At 36.6% G+C, this 19,072-nt stretch overlaps 1 protein-coding gene across 1 annotated transcript in view; it reads right to left on the bottom strand.

Moving 5' to 3' along the window:
• The window catches only part of Erich3 (glutamate rich 3), a 90,521-nt gene that overhangs the window by 30,008 nt on the left and 41,441 nt on the right, over positions 1 to 19,072 (bottom strand). The window contains 3 exon segments of the mRNA XM_042674289.1: positions 230 to 513; positions 6,536 to 6,722; positions 13,214 to 13,394. Of these exon segments, the coding sequence (XP_042530223.1) occupies positions 230 to 513; positions 6,536 to 6,722; positions 13,214 to 13,394 (652 nt within the window).

The following is a 19,072-nucleotide window of genomic DNA, read 5'->3' as shown; positions in this document are numbered from 1 at the left end:
GGCTTTAATATTATGGTAACAGTCACCAAACAAAAACAAAAACAGAAAAGAAAAAGAAAAATGTCAGTGTAAACAAGAAAAGGTTCTTTACATGAAGTTGCCTAAAGGCCAAAACTCGGTTAAAAACATTTAATGGATATTTTTGAAGTTCTTGATAATGATACACTTAAGACTTAAACCAAACAATGGCAGCAGCAATTTTTTAAGAAAGCCCTATGTGGTTGATTACCATATTTAACGATATTTTCCTGGTCATCGTCCCAAACGTCTTGTCCTGAGCTACATTTTTGTTCCATCTCTTCCATTGCACTTCTCACTTCTGGGAGGCCCGTGTTTATCTCTTGAGCTGAATGAATGCTTGGGACATAAGTTTGACTCGCCATATTCTCATCTCTTCTGGATGTCACCTTCCCCCTCTCGTGCCTCTGTTTCCCCTCTCTTTTCTCATTGTTCTTTTCTTTCCTAGGTTTTGCCAAAGGCTGTTTTCTGTCAAGGCCCATTGCAATAATGCACCTGTGGAAGAAATGACAACACGAAATATTTATCCATACACACAAGCTCAGGGGAATCCAAGGCCTTTATGTCAAATCATTCCTGCAAGAAATGATAAGATATGTCATTACTGTGCACGTTAATAAAGAATAAATTATTTTCTTTATACTTATGCTAACATTTTACAATACAACATAACAAATTCATAATAATTTTACAATAATTTTACAAAGAAATTTTACAAAGAAAACAAAAGAACTCATTAGCCAAGTATTGGAGTATCAAACTAAAAGTTGTACATTAAAACACATTTTAGAGAGTCTAATACAGATATAAAAATATACATATATGGAGTGTGATGTGTAATGATTGAGATAGATATGTAGATAAAAAATTAGGTAATAAAGAACAAATAAATGTTATAGAGTTAGATGTTAGATAGAAGATATTGATAGACAAATAGAAGGATTAGATAGATATAGACCAATTATCATCCAGGTTCTTAGTGAGAATTATGTAATAAAAGAATATTTAGACTTAGAAATATAGGGAAGCTGAGATAAAAATATCAGAAGAAGGATATTTCTTTCATAATTTATTATTCTAATAGTACAATAGTGAAAAACTTGCATAAAAGATTGATTCTAAATAAAATGACTGAACACAATAATATGACTGACTTTTTAAGGAAACATAGACAGTCAAATGTTGCTGTAAGATTTAAGAATTCTGCATAATTGTTTTATTTATTTTGATAGAACTTCCATTGTTGCTTTGAGGCATTTGAAGCCTGAACTGCAATCTTCTGGTGGTTTGGCTGGCAATAAGCTTTTGTTCCCCCAAAATGACAACAATTTGTAGATATCATAAGGTCCTTTCAAGTCAGATGTACTGGGCCACCCATATGACATTAAAAATATCTCAATCAGTTATAGTAAAAATAATATGACAAATTGTCTTCTGTAGCTATTTTCTCAAGTTAATAATAAAGTAAAAATTCTAACTATGATACTATATATTAATTTAAAAATATGCTTTTGGTAATGTTTGATTATTGAACATTCCTTCTGTGCTAAGATTGATACAGATTATTCTACAAACATTAAAGGATCAGTTATCACCATAGCCCACTAAGAATTTCTGCCAGCAATGCACAAGTGAGGAAACTGAGGTACAAAAGATTCCACAACTTTGTCAGAGTCACCCAGCAGGCTAGTGAGGGAACTGAATTTCAACATAATGTTGCGAGTCTATATCATCTCTCACAGTAGCAAAGTCAGAGTGTTCTATTACAGGTGCAGCATCTATAATGACTACGGATAGAGACAAATGCCACCCTGTTGGGCTTAACATTGGAGAACATAGTAGAATAGCCTCCCCAGAAACTAACACACTCTATAGATATCAAGGCCTGGAGATTGTCCATGACTGGACATCGAGGAGTCTGGCTGTCATTGATCTCCAGTTTATTCCTTCTCAAGTTCTGTGCATGGGCCCTTCTCTCCATGCTGTGGGGTCATAGGTATCTGATGATTTACAGTAGGTAGGTGAAAAAGGAAAAGAATCCAGTCAAGATTTGTCAGTTCTGGAAGAACAGAAACAATATGAAATCTGGAAATTGCCTCAACCTTATCCAATGGCAATGTCTTCAACTGAAGATTTCACTGCACTTTGGCCATCTCTAGCTTTGTAGCATCAGAAACTATCTCAATTCTCCCAAAGAAATATGAGAACTGAGTTCCATAAATTCACATTTCAATATTGTCCCATAAGCTAAAGCTCACAAGACTGGCTGGCATACGCAGGCTATGAAACATGAAATGATAAGAACATATTTACCTCATCCATATGAAGCATGATAAACATTTCCTGACTATTAAGGATAATGTTCATGGTACATAGCTTTCCTTGGAATAAAGGCATCATAGATCTTCATGGAATATGACTACTAGCATTACCTTCTGTTCAAGCTGCTCTTCCCTTCTCAAAGGAAACACCAAATCCATCGATTTGGAGCCTGTGATATGCTGTTATATTTAGTTTATGTTGTGACTGTGTAGGGCTTTGATGCCTCCCTACTGCCAGCACAGACCTTTTATTGCCCATCTGCTGAAGGGAATTGGACAAAGTAGTAACATCTGTGCTCTCTTCCCCGCTCACTACCTGTTTGCCTTCTGAGTATGCTGTGAGGTGTTGATTCTGATGACTAAAGCTCAAGTAGTCCCCATTGTAACTTGGGCAATTCTTCCCATGTTTCACTCTAGCAGTTGACAATAACTGCTCTGCCTCTTCAAACTGTTCCATGATAGAAGGGTAAGCCCAATGTGGGATCTGCTCATTATGAAAGAACCTTAGCTCCATTTTTCCTGTTCTTTTAAATCATTTTTAGAAAATTCCAAATTGCTTTATATTTACCATACTTTCCTTCGTGTCATAGTAACAGTTCCATCGATGGGTATTTTTTGTAATAAATTAAAATTAATTTAATTTTGATCTAGAGAAATTAACATATACTGCTAAAAATAACTAAAGGTACTATAAAAGTGACCCTAAGAGTTGGGTGCCGGTGGCTCACGCCTGTAATCCTAGCTACTCAGGAGGCTGAGATCTAAGGATCACGGTTCCAAGCCAGCCCGGGCAGAAAAGTCCATGAGACTCTTATCTCCAATTAACCACTAGAAAACCAGAAGTGGTGCTGTGGCTCTAGTGGTAGAGTGCTCGCCTTGAGCTGAAGAGCTGAGGGACAGCGATCAAGCCCAGAGTTCAAGCCCCACGACCAACAAAAAAAAAAAAACACAAAAGTGACCTCAATCAAAGGAAATACTATATAATAAATGATATGAGTCTCCTCTGGGGTCCTTCTCAACTCTTGCTAGACTTCTGCAAGCCTAGTGTTCCGGCAATAACCAGAAGCATTTCAGGCAAGGCACAAGCCAGTATGAAGTGCTCTACTCTTAGGCACTGATCCTTGTCCATGCAAACCTGTCTGCCTAATTTGTAACATGGAGATATCAACTGACAGTACTTCAAGCACTCACAGATTTCATTTGAAGAAATGATTTTGAGGCAAACAACAGCAAGAAAATTGAGAAGTATTATAAGAACCACACCTTCTAGTCAGGGTAATTGGCCCCATCCTTTAATGTTACAACCATTCTTAAATTGAGGGAGAATTAGAAAAAAAAAAAAGGTAGAAGGAACCAAGTGTTGAAATTATCATAGAGAAACTTAGACAGAAACTAGAAGTTGTTAAACAGGAGAGTAGATGTCATGAGATTTTGATGCTGATTATTAAACATTCATTGAAAGCACTTGGGACTAAAATTTTATAGCTTCAATCTATGTAACAACTCCCCTCCCTAACCCAAAGACACTGTGTTTGCACATGGATGATCATAAATAAACTCATTAGCTCTCTAGGAAGTGAAAAAGGAATGTGGTTAATGGCTTGCCCACAAATAAAGAGACAGCATATCTGAAATGGTAAAAGAAGACAATTCAAGTGTACATCAAATACAGACAGGCAACTATAGGTTACTCTACACCATTTGCTCTTCCATTCATTGAATGCTTTGTCTTTTTCATACCCATTCTCACTCCTCAAACCTCCAATCCTTTCTCCTTAACCTCATCTGATAAAAGTCTTCCTTGTTTGCATCTCCAAATAATAGAAACAAGCAGCATAGAATTTCTAGTTTTACACATGCACCATCTTAATTCTCTCTCCCCCTACATCTTTCCTTACCTTCCTAACAAAAAAAATCCCACTCTTCTGAAGGTTTAAACTTCCATTTGAACCCTAGATTCTTTCTTTTCTAGGCTACTTAAAGCACTAGAAGATGGCCATTTCCCACTTTATTTTATGCTTCATAATTGTTTTCTTTTCTTTTCTATGGTACCAATATCAATACCATTTACTAGCAACTACATCTATAGCATCTTAACATTTTTAAAAAGTCCCTTTGATCCCTTGGTTTTCCTTTCTGGGTGCCACTTAATTGCCACATTAATCAAAGTTCTTTTTAAAACTTACTTGCAATCTCCAGTCTTAGTTCTTCTCCAATTAGTCTATAAACCTACTCAAATCAAGGTTACTTCCCAAGCATTTTACTGTGTCAAGATCACCAATAACTAACACATTACAAAAGCAATGCTCAGTCCCCCATCTTCATTTTACTGAGCCTATCCAAATATTGAATTCCATTAAATGTCCTCCTATTCTTCAAACATTTATCTCATTTTCAAGATATCAGTCTGTCTGGGTTCTTTCTCAAACACTGTCTGTCCTCTGGCTGGTTTCAGAAGTGCTTACCCTCATTTCTAAAACTGAATAACATGGAAGTCATGGCTCAGATATCTCATCTATTTGTATTCAGTTCCTAAGCAACTTGCTTCTATTGTGACTTCAAATGATTCCTAAATTTTTATCTCTAGTCTAGATCAGCTCCCTTGTGTTGTGTTTTTCGTGCTTGTTACCAGATTCTGACCTATACAACTTCATTGATATTTTATTTGTCCTTCACTACTAGAATAAGCTCTGTGGTGACATGGGGTTTATATTCAAGTTTGGGATCTAGTCAATTCTCCAGCAATATTTGGACTAAAGGTAAAAGAATAACCCAGCAATCCTATTCCTGGACATTTAGCCAATGAACCACAAACTAGGCCACAGTAAAGCCACCAGCACAACCATGTTCATTGCAGCATTGTTTACCCTAGTCAAAATATGAAATCAACCTAGATGCTCCTCGGTGGACGAATGGATCAAGAAATTATGGGATGCATACACAACGTAATTCTACCCATTGATCAGAAAGAATACTACTGTACCATTCATAAGCAAAAGAAAAGATTTGGAAAAAATTATATTTAGCAAAGTAAGCCAGAGTCAAAGAAACATAGGTTGCATGGTTCCTTCACTTGTAGTAACTAGAATGTGTCTATAAATCTACAAGTAAGTACACTGAATGATATACACAGACACACACACACAGAGACACACACATATGCATACACTGAGACATGATAAATTATATACAGCTCTAGCCATTCACATATTGAGGCCAAAGGAGGATATTCATAGGAGTGGTTGACAAAGGCTCAATAGCAATGTTCAGATGATCTTATAAAATAATGTTCTATGAAATGAACTCCAAGAAGAGGAAGCAAGGGACATTTTTTTAGTTGCCATTGTTGCTGTTTTTGTTTTCTTTTCCTTTTGTCTTAATTTGTATTTGGGAGGGTAAGGGAGAAAAATATAAAAAGTGGAATAAGGATGAACAAATACAACAGTGGTACTCACTAGACACTACGTGGAAAATGAACTTCATATCTTGTAGGTGGAGACAGGAAGGATAAACCAGGAGAGAGAGATGGAAGGGGAGACATGGTTCAAAAAGAATTGTACTCATTAATAATTACCTGATTCATGTAACTATATCCCCTCTGTATATCAACTCAACTCTACAGTAACGATTATTAAAAAAAGGAAGAAAGACCTAAGAGAAGACTCTTATTTCAATGTCCATCATAAAGAAGTATAAACAGCAGTCAAAATGAATCTCTTCACATGCATTTTATTATACTTGTGACTAAAGATTAAGGGGATGCAAATGAAAAATTGGGTCACTCTATCTCTTCCAATGAGCATAAACCTGTGATGTCCATCACACAAGACTGATACTGAAAAGAGAGCAAATGTTTGGAGGTTTAGTTCCCAAACTAGTTATTAAGATCAATGACAACAAAAAAAATGAAACAAACAAAAAAACTCCCCTGGGAAATGGAATTTAAAGCAGTAGAGGAAAGAGACATTTTGTCTCTGTTATAGAATACATTATAGAATACATCTGGAAATCAAGTATATATCTTATATGAAATACAAACACTCAGAGTTAAACTAAATCATCTCTGATTTAGATATTTTAGGTTTATATACACTCATTTTCCATAACAGTAGCAAATACATTCACAAATACATTAGCAAAATATAAGGAAAATGTGGTTAAAAATTGTCCTCTACCAAAGGACTTTTTTTTCATACTTGTAGCAAGGAGATGCTTTCTCCACACACACAAACCCGAAATAGCCTCTTTTGCCTCCAAGTCTTGAACCTTTCCGGTGCTTGTATTCACAGCAGGAGCTTAACCTATTCACCTGAATCCCATTCAGGAAAAAGGTGAGGCTGAAGGGAAAGCCATGATGGCGTTTGGAAATAAATTGAAATGTATCTGAAATTTTAAAAAAGAAATACATTAGTGAACTTTCAACTAATATCTTCTAAATCACCTTTATTTTTCTTTTGCAGAAATATAGTATTATGCTCTAGATTACTTTTTTATTTGAGAACAATTTTTTTTTTTGTCCAGTACCAGAATTTGATCATCAGGGCCTCATGCTTGCTAAACCTTGCCTTGCTTTGCTGGTGCTCTAACATTTGAGCTAGGCTTTTAGACCAGCTTTTTGCTGCCTGTTTTGGAAATGGAATATCTCAGATTTTTCTGCTCAGGCTGACATTGTGTCATGATCCTCTAGATCTCAGCCTCCTGATTATAGGTATGAGCCACTGGCATCCAACTTTGAGAATTTTAATCATAAAACACAGTTATTACTTTTATTTTTAATAAATATTACAATTCTTTAGAAAACTCTAATTTGTAATGACAATATCTAACATTACATTAACACTTAACTATGTCCAGGCTCTATGCCTGATTATCTTGGGTGTGCTAATTATCAACAATCACCTAAGTTGGAAAAAGTTCTACTGCCAGTTTCTAGATGATCTAAATGTGTGTGTGAATGAGGCGGAGGAATTCTATCTCCTAAGCTATACTCAGCTCTACCTAGATTTGAGATCCCTAACACACACCCAAAAATCATAGCAGTAAATAAAAAAATCCTTTGCATTTAATAGTTTCAAGCAACCCAAGCCTCTATAATTTTCTTAAGCAATGTCTCACCCAAGAAATCTTCTAGAAAGACTCAGAATATTGCTTCTTATGCACATTTGCAGTGGCTCCTCTGCTTCTCCTAATAACACAGTTATCAAGTCTCACCTCTTCTCTATGCACATATTTCTTGTAATTGCTCTTATTACACTCGATTAAAATATGGCTACAGCAGAGGTTTTAAATTTTTAATGCACATAAGAATCATTTGGAAGACTCATTAGAAGTCAGATTGCTGAGCCTCATCCCTGAGTTTCCAATTCAGCAAGTCTAGGGCTGAGAAACCCTTCTAAAAAGTCTTCTAAGGAAGATTTTTACATTCTGACAAGGGTCCAAGGTGATGCTGCTGTGGCAGCTGCTGTGCTGGTCCCACAGATGCCACCTTGAGAACGTACAGCGGGATGTTGCTGTGTTGATATTGGTTAAATACACAAGAGGCGAAGCTTTTCTTCCTTTGTGCTCATGTTTCCAGGTCCCAGAACAATGGCAAAGCAACTCCCACAACAAAACTATTAGTGAACTACTACTTAACCTATTTTCTTCACAATCATCTAGAGACACTATGATTATACCACATTGAACCCCCTAAATGAATTTCTTCCTAAGGAATTAGACCTTTTACAAAGGTAATTATGTCATCTTAATCTTTTGTTATGAAATTAAACAAGCTAAAAAATGTCAGTGTATGGTGAAGTTAAGATGGAAGATAAAATCTAACTGCTTTAATGATAGAGTGACCAGAAACCACTTATTTGTGTTTTGTTGTGTTTGGGACATTGGAGATTGAACTCAGGGCTTTTCATGCTAAGCAAGTACTGTACCATTTAAACTTTACCACATCTTTTTTGTTTGCATTTATTTTTGATAGAGAGTCACACTAACTTTGCCTTGGCTGGCCTGAAACTCACAGTCTTCCTGCCTCCATTGTACATCTTTTATAGGAGTGTGCCACCTACCTAGCTTTGGAAATTAAGCTTGATTATTTTTATTACAGAGCACTTAATCCCATATTTGTGTAACATAATCCATTCTTTTGTAGCATTTTATTACAGAGCCTTAACCCCATATTTGTGTAATGTAATCCATTCTGTTGTAGCATGAACCTCATAACTCCCTAAGTCCCTAGCCCAGGAAGACAAAATACTCAAAAAACATAGGGAGAATGGGTAGAGGAAACTTTCAGAGTTGACTTCCCTTCCACTTGATTCCCAGGTAGCTGGAGAGCAAACCCAACTATAATTCCACTTTGTTCTTTCATTTGTTTTTAAGCTTATTAAATAAGAATTGCACTCTTTGCTTTTAGGTTCTTTTGCTTTTATATTTTACACTTTTATCTTTTAAAACATAGCAATATCTTTCACTCTTGATCTGTTGCTGCTTAATGGAGTAGTAGAAAGGACATGGAACAGAAAGCAGAAAGTTTGGGCCCATATTTCAGTTATTCACTTATCGGTTGTATATTCAATAACTCTGGTGTACTTGGAGAATTTTAATTTTTAAAACAGGATGGTTGGGGCAGGGAATATCTCAATCTACTCATAAGCTACAATATCAGAAATCGTTTTGTAGTAGTTGTACAATATAACTATTCATTATTTAAAATTGTAACAGAATTGTTTAGGCATTCTAGATGAACAAACTAAGAAAATTGAATGTGATTTCTTTTCTCAAGAAGCTATACTTCAGTAGGAAAGACAAAATTATTTCATACATCTGAAAACTTACTCCTGGGCTAGGATGTTAGTTCATTAGTGGCACCCGTGCCTAGCATTTGAGAGACCCGGATTCAATTCCCTATGCTGCTAGCAAACGAGCATATTCTGGTAACAGACCAAAGACTTAAAACAAAGTAAACAACACTTCCTCATGAAAAATTTCTATGCTTTAGATAAAAGCACCAAGAATCTGCAACATTCCTGCCTTGGGCTACTCTCATTGCCACACCTGCCAATTTCATCACTAGAGTTCCAGTTGGACAAGGCAGGACAGATTTAACCAACAGCTTTCCAGACAGTGGGTGCTGACTCAACTTGGAGCAAAAGAAAAAACTCTTGGCCTCTAGCATTACCAGTAACAGGTACAATCTTGAAGGCAAGCTCACAGGGAAGGTCAGAAGTTCACTGACACTATAGCTAATTAGGAAAAGCAACAGGCCAATGGAGTAAGCAGAGATGGAGCAGGATATGGCTGGTGACAATGACATCCAGTAAGCTTTCTGTGTTACCTCAGCTAACTGGAAGCTGAATGCATGGGACTGGCCCAACCTACTCATATATTCCAACCCACAGGAACTCAGACACAAGAGCAGACTTGAAAACTACCTACATTGATGAAAGGTATTTCAGATTGGAGAGGTTTTTGTTTGTTTGTTCTTGTTGTTTGGTTCCTAAACATATCTGCATAGGCTTTAAACTTCTGAGCACCTCAACTAAAACTTCTGAAATCAGAAATGGAGCTCCAAGTCAGCCACCCATGGATCATGCTTGGAATCATAGCTACCAAATAAGCTGAGACGCAGAAGACCATAGTTTGATATCTGTTCAGGCTGTGAGACTCTGTCTCCAATTGCCTAGCAGAAAACTGAACTGGAGACATGGCACAATCTGGAACAAGTACCAATCTGGAACAAGAAAGCAGAACGAAAGCACAAGGCCTGAAGTTCAAGCCATAGTACACTGAAATACATAATTGGTATTTATTATATTATACCTTTTATTTCATTACACTTGAACAAATCTATATTCAAAACTAAAAAAATCAATATATAATAGATAAAGACAAAAGTCAGGGTACAATAGACTGGTAGCACTGAAGACAGACAGAGCAGTAGGCCTTTGGGTACAAGCAGTGTAGACATTAAGAAAACCACAACGCCTTAATCTGAGTCTAAAAAGTGGGTAAAATCTGAAAGAAAAGAAAGAGAGCATCATGCCACCAGAACAGAAGCCCATCTGTGTGTAAGACAGTGGAGGAACCACTGCATGGGGGAGAGTCATGTGGAGTGCAGGAATGGATGCCAGGGGATAAGGTGATGAAGATCCAAGAAAATGAGTACAGAAGGAAAACAAAAAGGCACTCATTCTTCACTTACCCATGAATTATGAGGCCAAGGGGTTTTTGCTTTGGAAGGGTGAATATTAAAAATGAAAGACTGTGAAGAAACTGTACTCTTTGTATATGCGTGTGTGTGTGTGCGTGTGTGTATGCCCGCGTGTTTGTGTGTGCTCTGGTTCTGTGGCTTGAACTCAGGGTCTGGGCTAATCTCGAAGCTTTTTTGCTCAAGGCTAGTGCTCTACCATTTGAGTCACACCTCCATTTCCAGCTTTTTTGTGGTTAATTGGAGATTCCACACAGTCTTTAATACCCCGGGCTAGCTTTGAACTGCAGTCCTTAGTTTGCAGCCTCTTGAGTAGCTAGGATTACAAGTATGGGGCACACCTGTGCCTGATGAAAATGTACTCTTCACAGAAATATTCAATAGCTTCATAGGTGTATCCAAGCAATCTACTTTTGTCTAAGAATCTAAACTCTATCTAGCTATGCAAACATCATCAACTATTTGTAGCATGTCTGGTTTCAGAAGTTTTAGTTGTAGTACTCAGCAGTTTAAAGCCTATGCAAATATATTAAAATAATAGCTCAACATACCTCAAAAGGTATGTTGAGATAAAACCACAAACCTAATAAATTCTAGGATGAATTACACCTGAACAACTTGATGGGAAGTTTGGCTAAAAGCTGCTCAATATACCTCAAAAGGGTACATTTGCCACAGTCTTCAATTTGTTATTATTAATTATGCAAAGAAAAGATCATATCTTAATGACTTTACTATTCTAAGCCTACAATAAAGGCCTTTGTAATTTTTAACAATAATCTTCCAAAATCTTATTCACATGTCACTATGGCTCTGACTTGTAAAAAAGGACAGATTTGTTTGCATTCAGTTCATTTTCTAATATTGTTGAACCTCAAGACAAATTCTGAGACAACCAACTTTTCAATTTTGAACAATTACTTCCCTGGCAATCAAGGGCAAGCTAAGACAAAATTACTGCATGGACAAGGTTCAATTATTTAAATCCCCATCTGATCCTATTATTTAAACTGTCCAATGCCTTAGCACAGTACCAAGAACTATATGCATACAAGTTACACTGACAGCAGCACCCTCCTCTGCTCAGCTTTGGCTTATCATACAGATTTGTCTTCTACCAGAATCACATCTAACTTTGTTCTTATAATTTGTAGCTATCATATTTTCCACCAGTTGAATAGATATTGTGGATGAATCTACATAGACAAATAGACACATAACTAGATGTACATATACATATACATATATATTGTATGTACATACTACATATATATAATACATACACACATGTTGAATAAAGAGAGATCTAGGGCCCAGGACAGTTTTCATTGTATTTCTAATTTTAGATTATAGTGAATTTCAATAACTTCTCTAAATTAATAGCTAAAAGTTATACTTTCAAATCCTGTGCTTAACACCACCACTTTCATTCTGAAACATACAAGTATATATCTATGCCACTATCTATGTTAAACTCCTTGAAATTTTAATATCCCTTATATGATAAAAATGTAGAACCCTCTGCTACTGGGCATAGACAACTGAGGCTGCATAGAGCTTAGCCTGGCTCACACCCAGTCAATGGGCCAGCTCTACTCTACTCTGCCCAGAATTGAGTGATGACTTCAAGGAGTCATTACAAATCAAACTCCTTTCATTTTTCTCATCAACAGAATGGAAGTGCAAACCAAGGCTATAACAAAAAGAGACAGAGTAAATTGTTTCTACCAAATACATGAACAGAGAGAATTAGTTTCTAGCATTAACTGAGCATCATATAATTTTACGTAACTTCAAACTAGCTATGTTTACTTCTTGTTTCTTTTGAGAAGTATAAAACTTAAGAAGTATAAAGTTCAAACTCTTTAGTAATTAATAGCCACTGTTTGGGATTGATGAAATCAGAAAGGCCACAACTAAAATAATTCCTTGTTTGTCCTGAATTCTACCCTTAATTGCTAAGTTACTGTCAAGATGCTCTCATATGTAAATATTTCTTGGAGTGAATAAAGTAGAATTCTTTTCTAAACAGTTTCTTAAAGAAGCAACAAATATAACCCTGTAAACATACTTCCTTTCATCACTTCTCTGCTGAACTACATATTGCAGTACAATATGTGAAAACTGATACTGGACATAAAATTATCTTATGCTGATGAACACAAATTTATGATGAAATGAAGCAAAGATGTACTAAAAAGCCTTTTAGCCAAATTTTCCATCAAGTTACTTAGGTGTAATTCACCCTGGAGTTTATTGGGTTTGTGATTTTATCTCAACATACCTCTAAAGAACAAATTGCCAATCTGCTACTTTTCTCTTTAGAATAATGTATGATCTAATTCATGATGGCAAGCCAAATACTTAACTTGTAATTTGGGGGACAGTTTATTTGTGCAACATTTTAATGATCATATATCTCTATCCCAAAATTAATCTGTTACTGAGTTAAATCACTTCAAATTCCTTCTTCTACAATCTGCAAGAGTAATTGCTGCTTCAGCTTCAATCATGGAGCAGTAAATCTAGATTTACTTTTAGGCAGCTGGTTCATACATCCCTGGATATGCATAATTTTATAGAGTGATTGAAATCATTTTGATATTTCATCAACAAACAGCTTATCCATAATACCAACCCTAAGCAATTTTAAAAGTTCACATTTTCTGTGTACCTTTTTCGAGTACTGTGCCTGTGTAGACACAAAGGTTTTCTCCACCACAGTGCTGTTGATAAATTTTTATTTCATCTTGGAAAGCTGTGTCACCATAAGAAAGGTGCACACTTTTCCCCAAATAGATCATTGTAATAAGTGCATTGCTATGCAGTGATGGTTTATTAATCCTTCCTGGATCCTAGAGTACACAAAAAAGAGGTTTATTAACTAATTATCTTCTCATCAATGTTCTTATTCTTACATGATGTTACAATGTGAAGAACAGAAAAGGCTAGGTTTATGTATCGAGTAACAAAACTCTTATAAAATGTCAGTTTACACAGTGTACAAAAAGTCAAAGTCCATTATACACAAAGTCAAAACCCATTACAAATAAATCTTGCTAAACAACTATAGTGCATATATGTGTGTATATGTGTGTACAAGCACACACTCATATGTATAGGCTTTATATATTGTAAATGATAAAGATTTGGACAAAGTCATTTTTCCATTGAAGTGTATGCATATATATGGTGTATTGTGTGTTGTGTAGTGTTTTACATACAACAAAAATTATGCTAGTTCTCAAATCCAAATTCAAACAAACAGATTAAATAACTACTCATATTACCATCCTGATCTGATCCAAATTTACACTGCTAGCAATTTATCAAAAGTTTTTGTTATTGACTGCTTTATCTTTGCAAGTGACTCTGACAACACGTCTTCCCATAGATTTATTCTCTCTGAGAGGAGTGAGCAACAGCCATAGATTCCTTCTGTAGTCATGCTGCGGATGAGAGATTAGTTGTCTTCTGCCTGGGATCATCCAGTTTCAACAGAAGCATGCACTTTTTCATATTGTTAGTACTGGGTTTGAAATCAGAGCTTCATGCTTGTTAAGAAGGCACTACTTGGTCATTCCTCAGGCCCAATTTGCTCCTGTTATTTTGAGATACAGTCTTTCTTTTTGCAGTTTGGCCTAGACTGAGATCCTCCTATTAATGCTTCTCACCAAAGACAGAATGACAGGCATGAACCATCATGTCCAACTTTTTTAAAAAATTGAATTTCTCAAATATTTTTGCTCAGACTGGCCTGGTATCACAGTCCTCTCAATCTTTGTCTCTGGCATAGCTGGAATGACAGACACCTGCCATCATGCCCAGATACTGATTGAGTTTTGCACTTTTTACCCACTGTTGACTAAAACTACAATCCTTCCAATCTCTGCCTCCTGAGTAGCTAAAATGATTATTTATTGCTTTTATATCAAAACAATACACGTTCTAAGCCTGTTTGATAGTCCATGGCATTGTTTGATTTAAATTAACCATGTAAAAGGTAATGGATGCAAATGGCAGAGATGAAAAGAAATGTCTTAGATTTGCCTCAATTTATATTCTGAGGTATGTTCATTATAGTAAAGGAGCATAATGTTCAATTAATCTCTAAAAGGAGAGAGAAGAGAGAGAGGCAGGAAAAGGGAAAGAAAGAATAAGGATAGGTAAGTTAAGAGACTTTGAGTAGCCCTAGTAAGAAGGCACCAAGAATTGTGTAAATGTCAGGCTTTTAATCTACTTTACTTTTCTAAAAATGTCTTTTTAAAATTTAGGTAAAAAACATCTTTCAGTGAACCAAGACATTAATTTGAGTTTGAGTTCACTGAAATTATAGATGAATCTCTTTTTAAAAGTAACTAAACCGCAACAAAAACTTTCTGAAGAAACTACTGAAATATTTCCATCCCCAAGCCCATCTTCCTGCACCTGAGAGGATTTTCTTAAATTCAATTCTATTTCTCTGAGGCAAAACCCAGAGAAAATAAATCTGATGAAATGAAATTCTGCAAACAACAGTCTAAAAGGAGTAAGTGGCGGGGCAAGTCCAAGATTTAAAATTATTCAAGCAAATTGTCTTGCCTATAGATACAGAGAGCTCCCAGACAGAGAGAATCAGCAGAAAATATTTCAGGGAATCAAGAGTCATGAAGGCAAATCAGCTGGATAGTGCCAGGCAGATGAGAAACATCTCCCTGAATCACAGTGGAAAGAAAAGCCACAATGGCAGGCTGCCTCCTGTATGCAGAATCCTAATCCCATGGCTCCTACTGCCTGGCAGCTATCCGTCTGCTCCCCACCTGTGTATAGCCCAACTCACCATCAGCAAATACAGCTCCCAGCTCCTGCTACAACGTTAAATGAAGTGAGTGATTGAATGAAAATATCCCCTTTATGCTAAGCAACACTGTCTGAGGTGATACAGATAAAGAGAGAAGCCTCTTTAAGCTTCAGGAGATAGGTACCCTGTAAATACCAAGTAAGAGTAGGATTCGAGTTGAGGACAGACTTGCTACTTATTTATTAAATGAGAATGGGGGTGGAGAGGTTTCAAAAATGACATAAACAGCAAACTTTCACGCATTCCATTCCCTCAAATTCATATTTCTTCTGCTGAAGAATATTTATGATACTTACATTCCTTTTTTCCTTGGATCTAGTTACTTCATTCTCTTTTTAAGAAACATTGTCCAATTAATGCCATGAAGAAAACTTTTCTAGGTTCTAACAGGAAACCCAAGTGACAGTACATGACTAAATACTAGGAAATAAACCATTGTTTCTTTCAATTGACTAAATCACTTCTATAACAAATCACCTCCCATTGTTATGGTGACCCCAGACCATGAAACCTTAACAGTGTTTTAGGATTCTTTCTGCTTTTCTCAAGCAAGTATGGAAACCTTCCATGAAATCTTAGGCCCAATTCAAGACCAGGAGCAAGACCTCATGGTCCTGCGCAACAAAGGCTTTTTTTTCTTACTTCCTTCACCAGTTGCTTATGACTTCCTTTCTACTTCTTGTCAATTTCACAAGCAAATACAGAAGACAAATGCACAGTTAGCCCATAATATGTTTATTAGTCAGCCATTAATAGATTTGCAATACTAATCATTTGACCCAGGTACTAAGTTTCACTGGTATTTTTTATTCCCTGTCCAGGCATGTATGAGGAGTGTCTTTAAGAGAGTGCTCACGCCAGGTGCTGGTGGCTCACGCCTGTAATCCTAGCTTCACAGGAGACTGAGATCTGAGGATCATGGTTCAAAGCCAGCCCAGACAGGAAAACCCATGAAACTCTCATCTCTAATAAACTACCAGAAAACCAGAAGTGGCGCTGTAGCTGTAGCGAGCTACTCTTGAGCTGAAGCGCTGAAGAGTTGAGGGACAGAGCTCAGGACCCCAGTTCAAGCCTGATGACTGACAAAAAAAAAGAGAGAGAGAGCAAGTGCTTAAATGCCAAAGTGCCTGTTCCTGAGTGGAAACTCCTCTTCATCTGCTTAACTAGACTCTGATAAATGTGGAACACCACTCTAATAGATCTTAGAATTTATCATCTAAACTGGGATACACAGTTATTATTATTCTGGAGGAGAGAAAAAAGGGTAGCAATCTGAACTATTCTACAAACAAATACTTATAGTCTCTCCACTTCAGTCTGATGACCCCCAAAAGGCATCTATATCTGAAAGGCATCATTGAGTTCCATAAAATTTACCTTATGCAAAAAGATGAATTTAATTTTTCAATTGGACAAGAAAATAATGCCTTTATGAACAGAGCCCTAACAAAAATGCTGGATAAAATGTAAGCAAAATCAAATCTTTGTCCTTGACTTTTTTTTTTTTTTTTTTTTTGTAACTCAGGCAAAGATACAAGAGATAAAAGAAGTTCATAAGCTTGGCACTGGCGGTTCACTCCTGTAATCCTAGCTACTCAGGAGGCTGAGATCTGAGGATTGTGGCTCAAAACCAGCTTGGGCAGGAAACTCTGTGGATTTTCAATTAATCCTCCAAAAGATGGAAGTAGAGCTGTGGCTCAAGTGGTAGAGAGCTTCCTCTTAGCAAAAATGCTCAGGGATAGAATCTAGGTCTTGAGTTCCTGAATTCAATCAGCACAAAAGAAAAATTCCTGAGGATTTGTGGTAAGCATAATGTATAAAGATCATGACAGAAGTAGTAATAAGATACATACTAGAGAGCAGGGGCTTCTGAGGTGTCTGGAAAGGGTATATAGACACATACCCTTCTTATCACTCAGGCAAGAAAAGGAACACTTGCTTCCGTCACATAGAGCTGGTGTGTGTCGAAGAAATTCTTGAATGCTTATAATTAGCATCTTCAAAGTTTTGAGAAAACAATGTCTGATAATTTTCATATAATTCAGATTTGAGAATTACAAGCATAGTCCACTAATGTGTCTCGTGCAACGTTGTGCACCTAGTTTGTTGTTAATTAGCTCTGTGACTTGAACAAGTTATTTAACCTCATTTTTTTCACTTGCCTCATCTCTAACATGGAGAAAGCATTATGTCCCTTTCTGAGGTTTGCCATGTGTATTAGATGAAAGACATATATTAAACACTGAGCATAACTGTCATCTTATACTAAAGGCCCAATAAGTAAGAGAAGCAATCAATCTCATCATTTAAAAATGTGAATGTCTATATTTCACTAAAACAAAAACATAAGAAAAAAGTACATTATTTAGAAGTGGGTGAACCATCAGTGGAATGTAAAAAGTAAAAAAAGTTATGGTGAGGCAATGGTGGAGTGATGAGTTGAAATGAATAATTCAGACTGGCTTGGATAGAAGAGAAGCTGGAGAGAAGGGAGGAAGGAGGCTAGACTCTAGAAGACCTAAAATGCTGTATGTTTAGCATGGCCCTTCATTCTGCCATTTTGGTGTCTGGGGCCTTCCTGTCCTTGGGAGAATACACACAAACACTTCCTAGAGATAGAAAAGGACCTTCCTGAGAACACTTTTCATCTGTAAAATAACCAACCCAGATTCCACATCTGCTCCTCTATCAAGCAGCAAACTCTAAGCCAATATTCCAGTGCTAACCACCCAGGTTTGGTAACACACTAATCAGAAGAATCCTCACACTCTGGAGCTCAGTGAAGGTGTTCATCCATCTCAAACCAGTTCACCCTACCTCCCCCATTCTTTTTTCAGTGAAAGCACAATAAAACCGCTTGTCTACCTTTTTCTCCTCACTCCTCTTCCTCCTTACCTACCCTGGCGCTTCCCTGTGTGTCCTTGTGATTCACTTTATCTGACAACTTAGCTCACACATGATTCCCAGAGAGGGAGTCAAATCTTCTGGATGAAAATACTTTCTGACAAACGCACTCCACTTGGGACCTAAGAGTCAAACTGTCCTTTCAGAGAAAGGTGTTGGTGTATACCTGTAGGCTAAACTACTGAAGACTCAGAAAGGCAAGAGAAACACACAAATTTGAAGCTAGCCTGAGCAACACAGTGCAACTGTCTCAAAACAAACAAAACACTAAACAAATAACAATAACTTATATTTTCAAGAGGGGCTGGGTTGGGAGGGATAGGGGAGAAGAATGAAAGAAATGACATTGATCAAGATGCACTGAACTTATAAACGATTGTTGAATGATGACTCCTATGTACTACTACTTAAAGATTATAGAAAATAAAATTTAAAAAACCATTTTCGATGGCAATATTATCTTGACCTACAAGTCTTCCCATGTACACTTTTAAGGCTTTTTTTAAAATAGCTAGGTAGAAGAATATACCTGATATCATTAGAAAAGGGTAGCTAGAGATACATCTATAAAGTTTAACAACATAGCTAGAATCTACTAAACTGAGATGAAATTTGATTACTCTTTTCTTCTCCCTGACTTTTCCCCTTTGCTCTTCTATATTCCCTGGTTCTATATAAATACTGACTGATCAAAGTCCATTTCAAATGCTGCCTACTCTATGAAGCATTCTCAAGTCCTATCCAGAGTTCATATTTCCTTCTTCAGTATTCTCATTGTGGCTTAATTAT

Source organism: Dipodomys spectabilis, unplaced genomic scaffold (assembly GCF_019054845.1).
Source record: "Dipodomys spectabilis isolate Male_0828 unplaced genomic scaffold, ASM1905484v1 ptg000002l, whole genome shotgun sequence".
Classification (NCBI taxonomy): domain Eukaryota; kingdom Metazoa; phylum Chordata; class Mammalia; order Rodentia; family Heteromyidae; genus Dipodomys; species Dipodomys spectabilis.
Note: the sequence above shows the minus strand (reverse complement) of the source record. Positions and strands in the feature narration are given on the sequence as shown.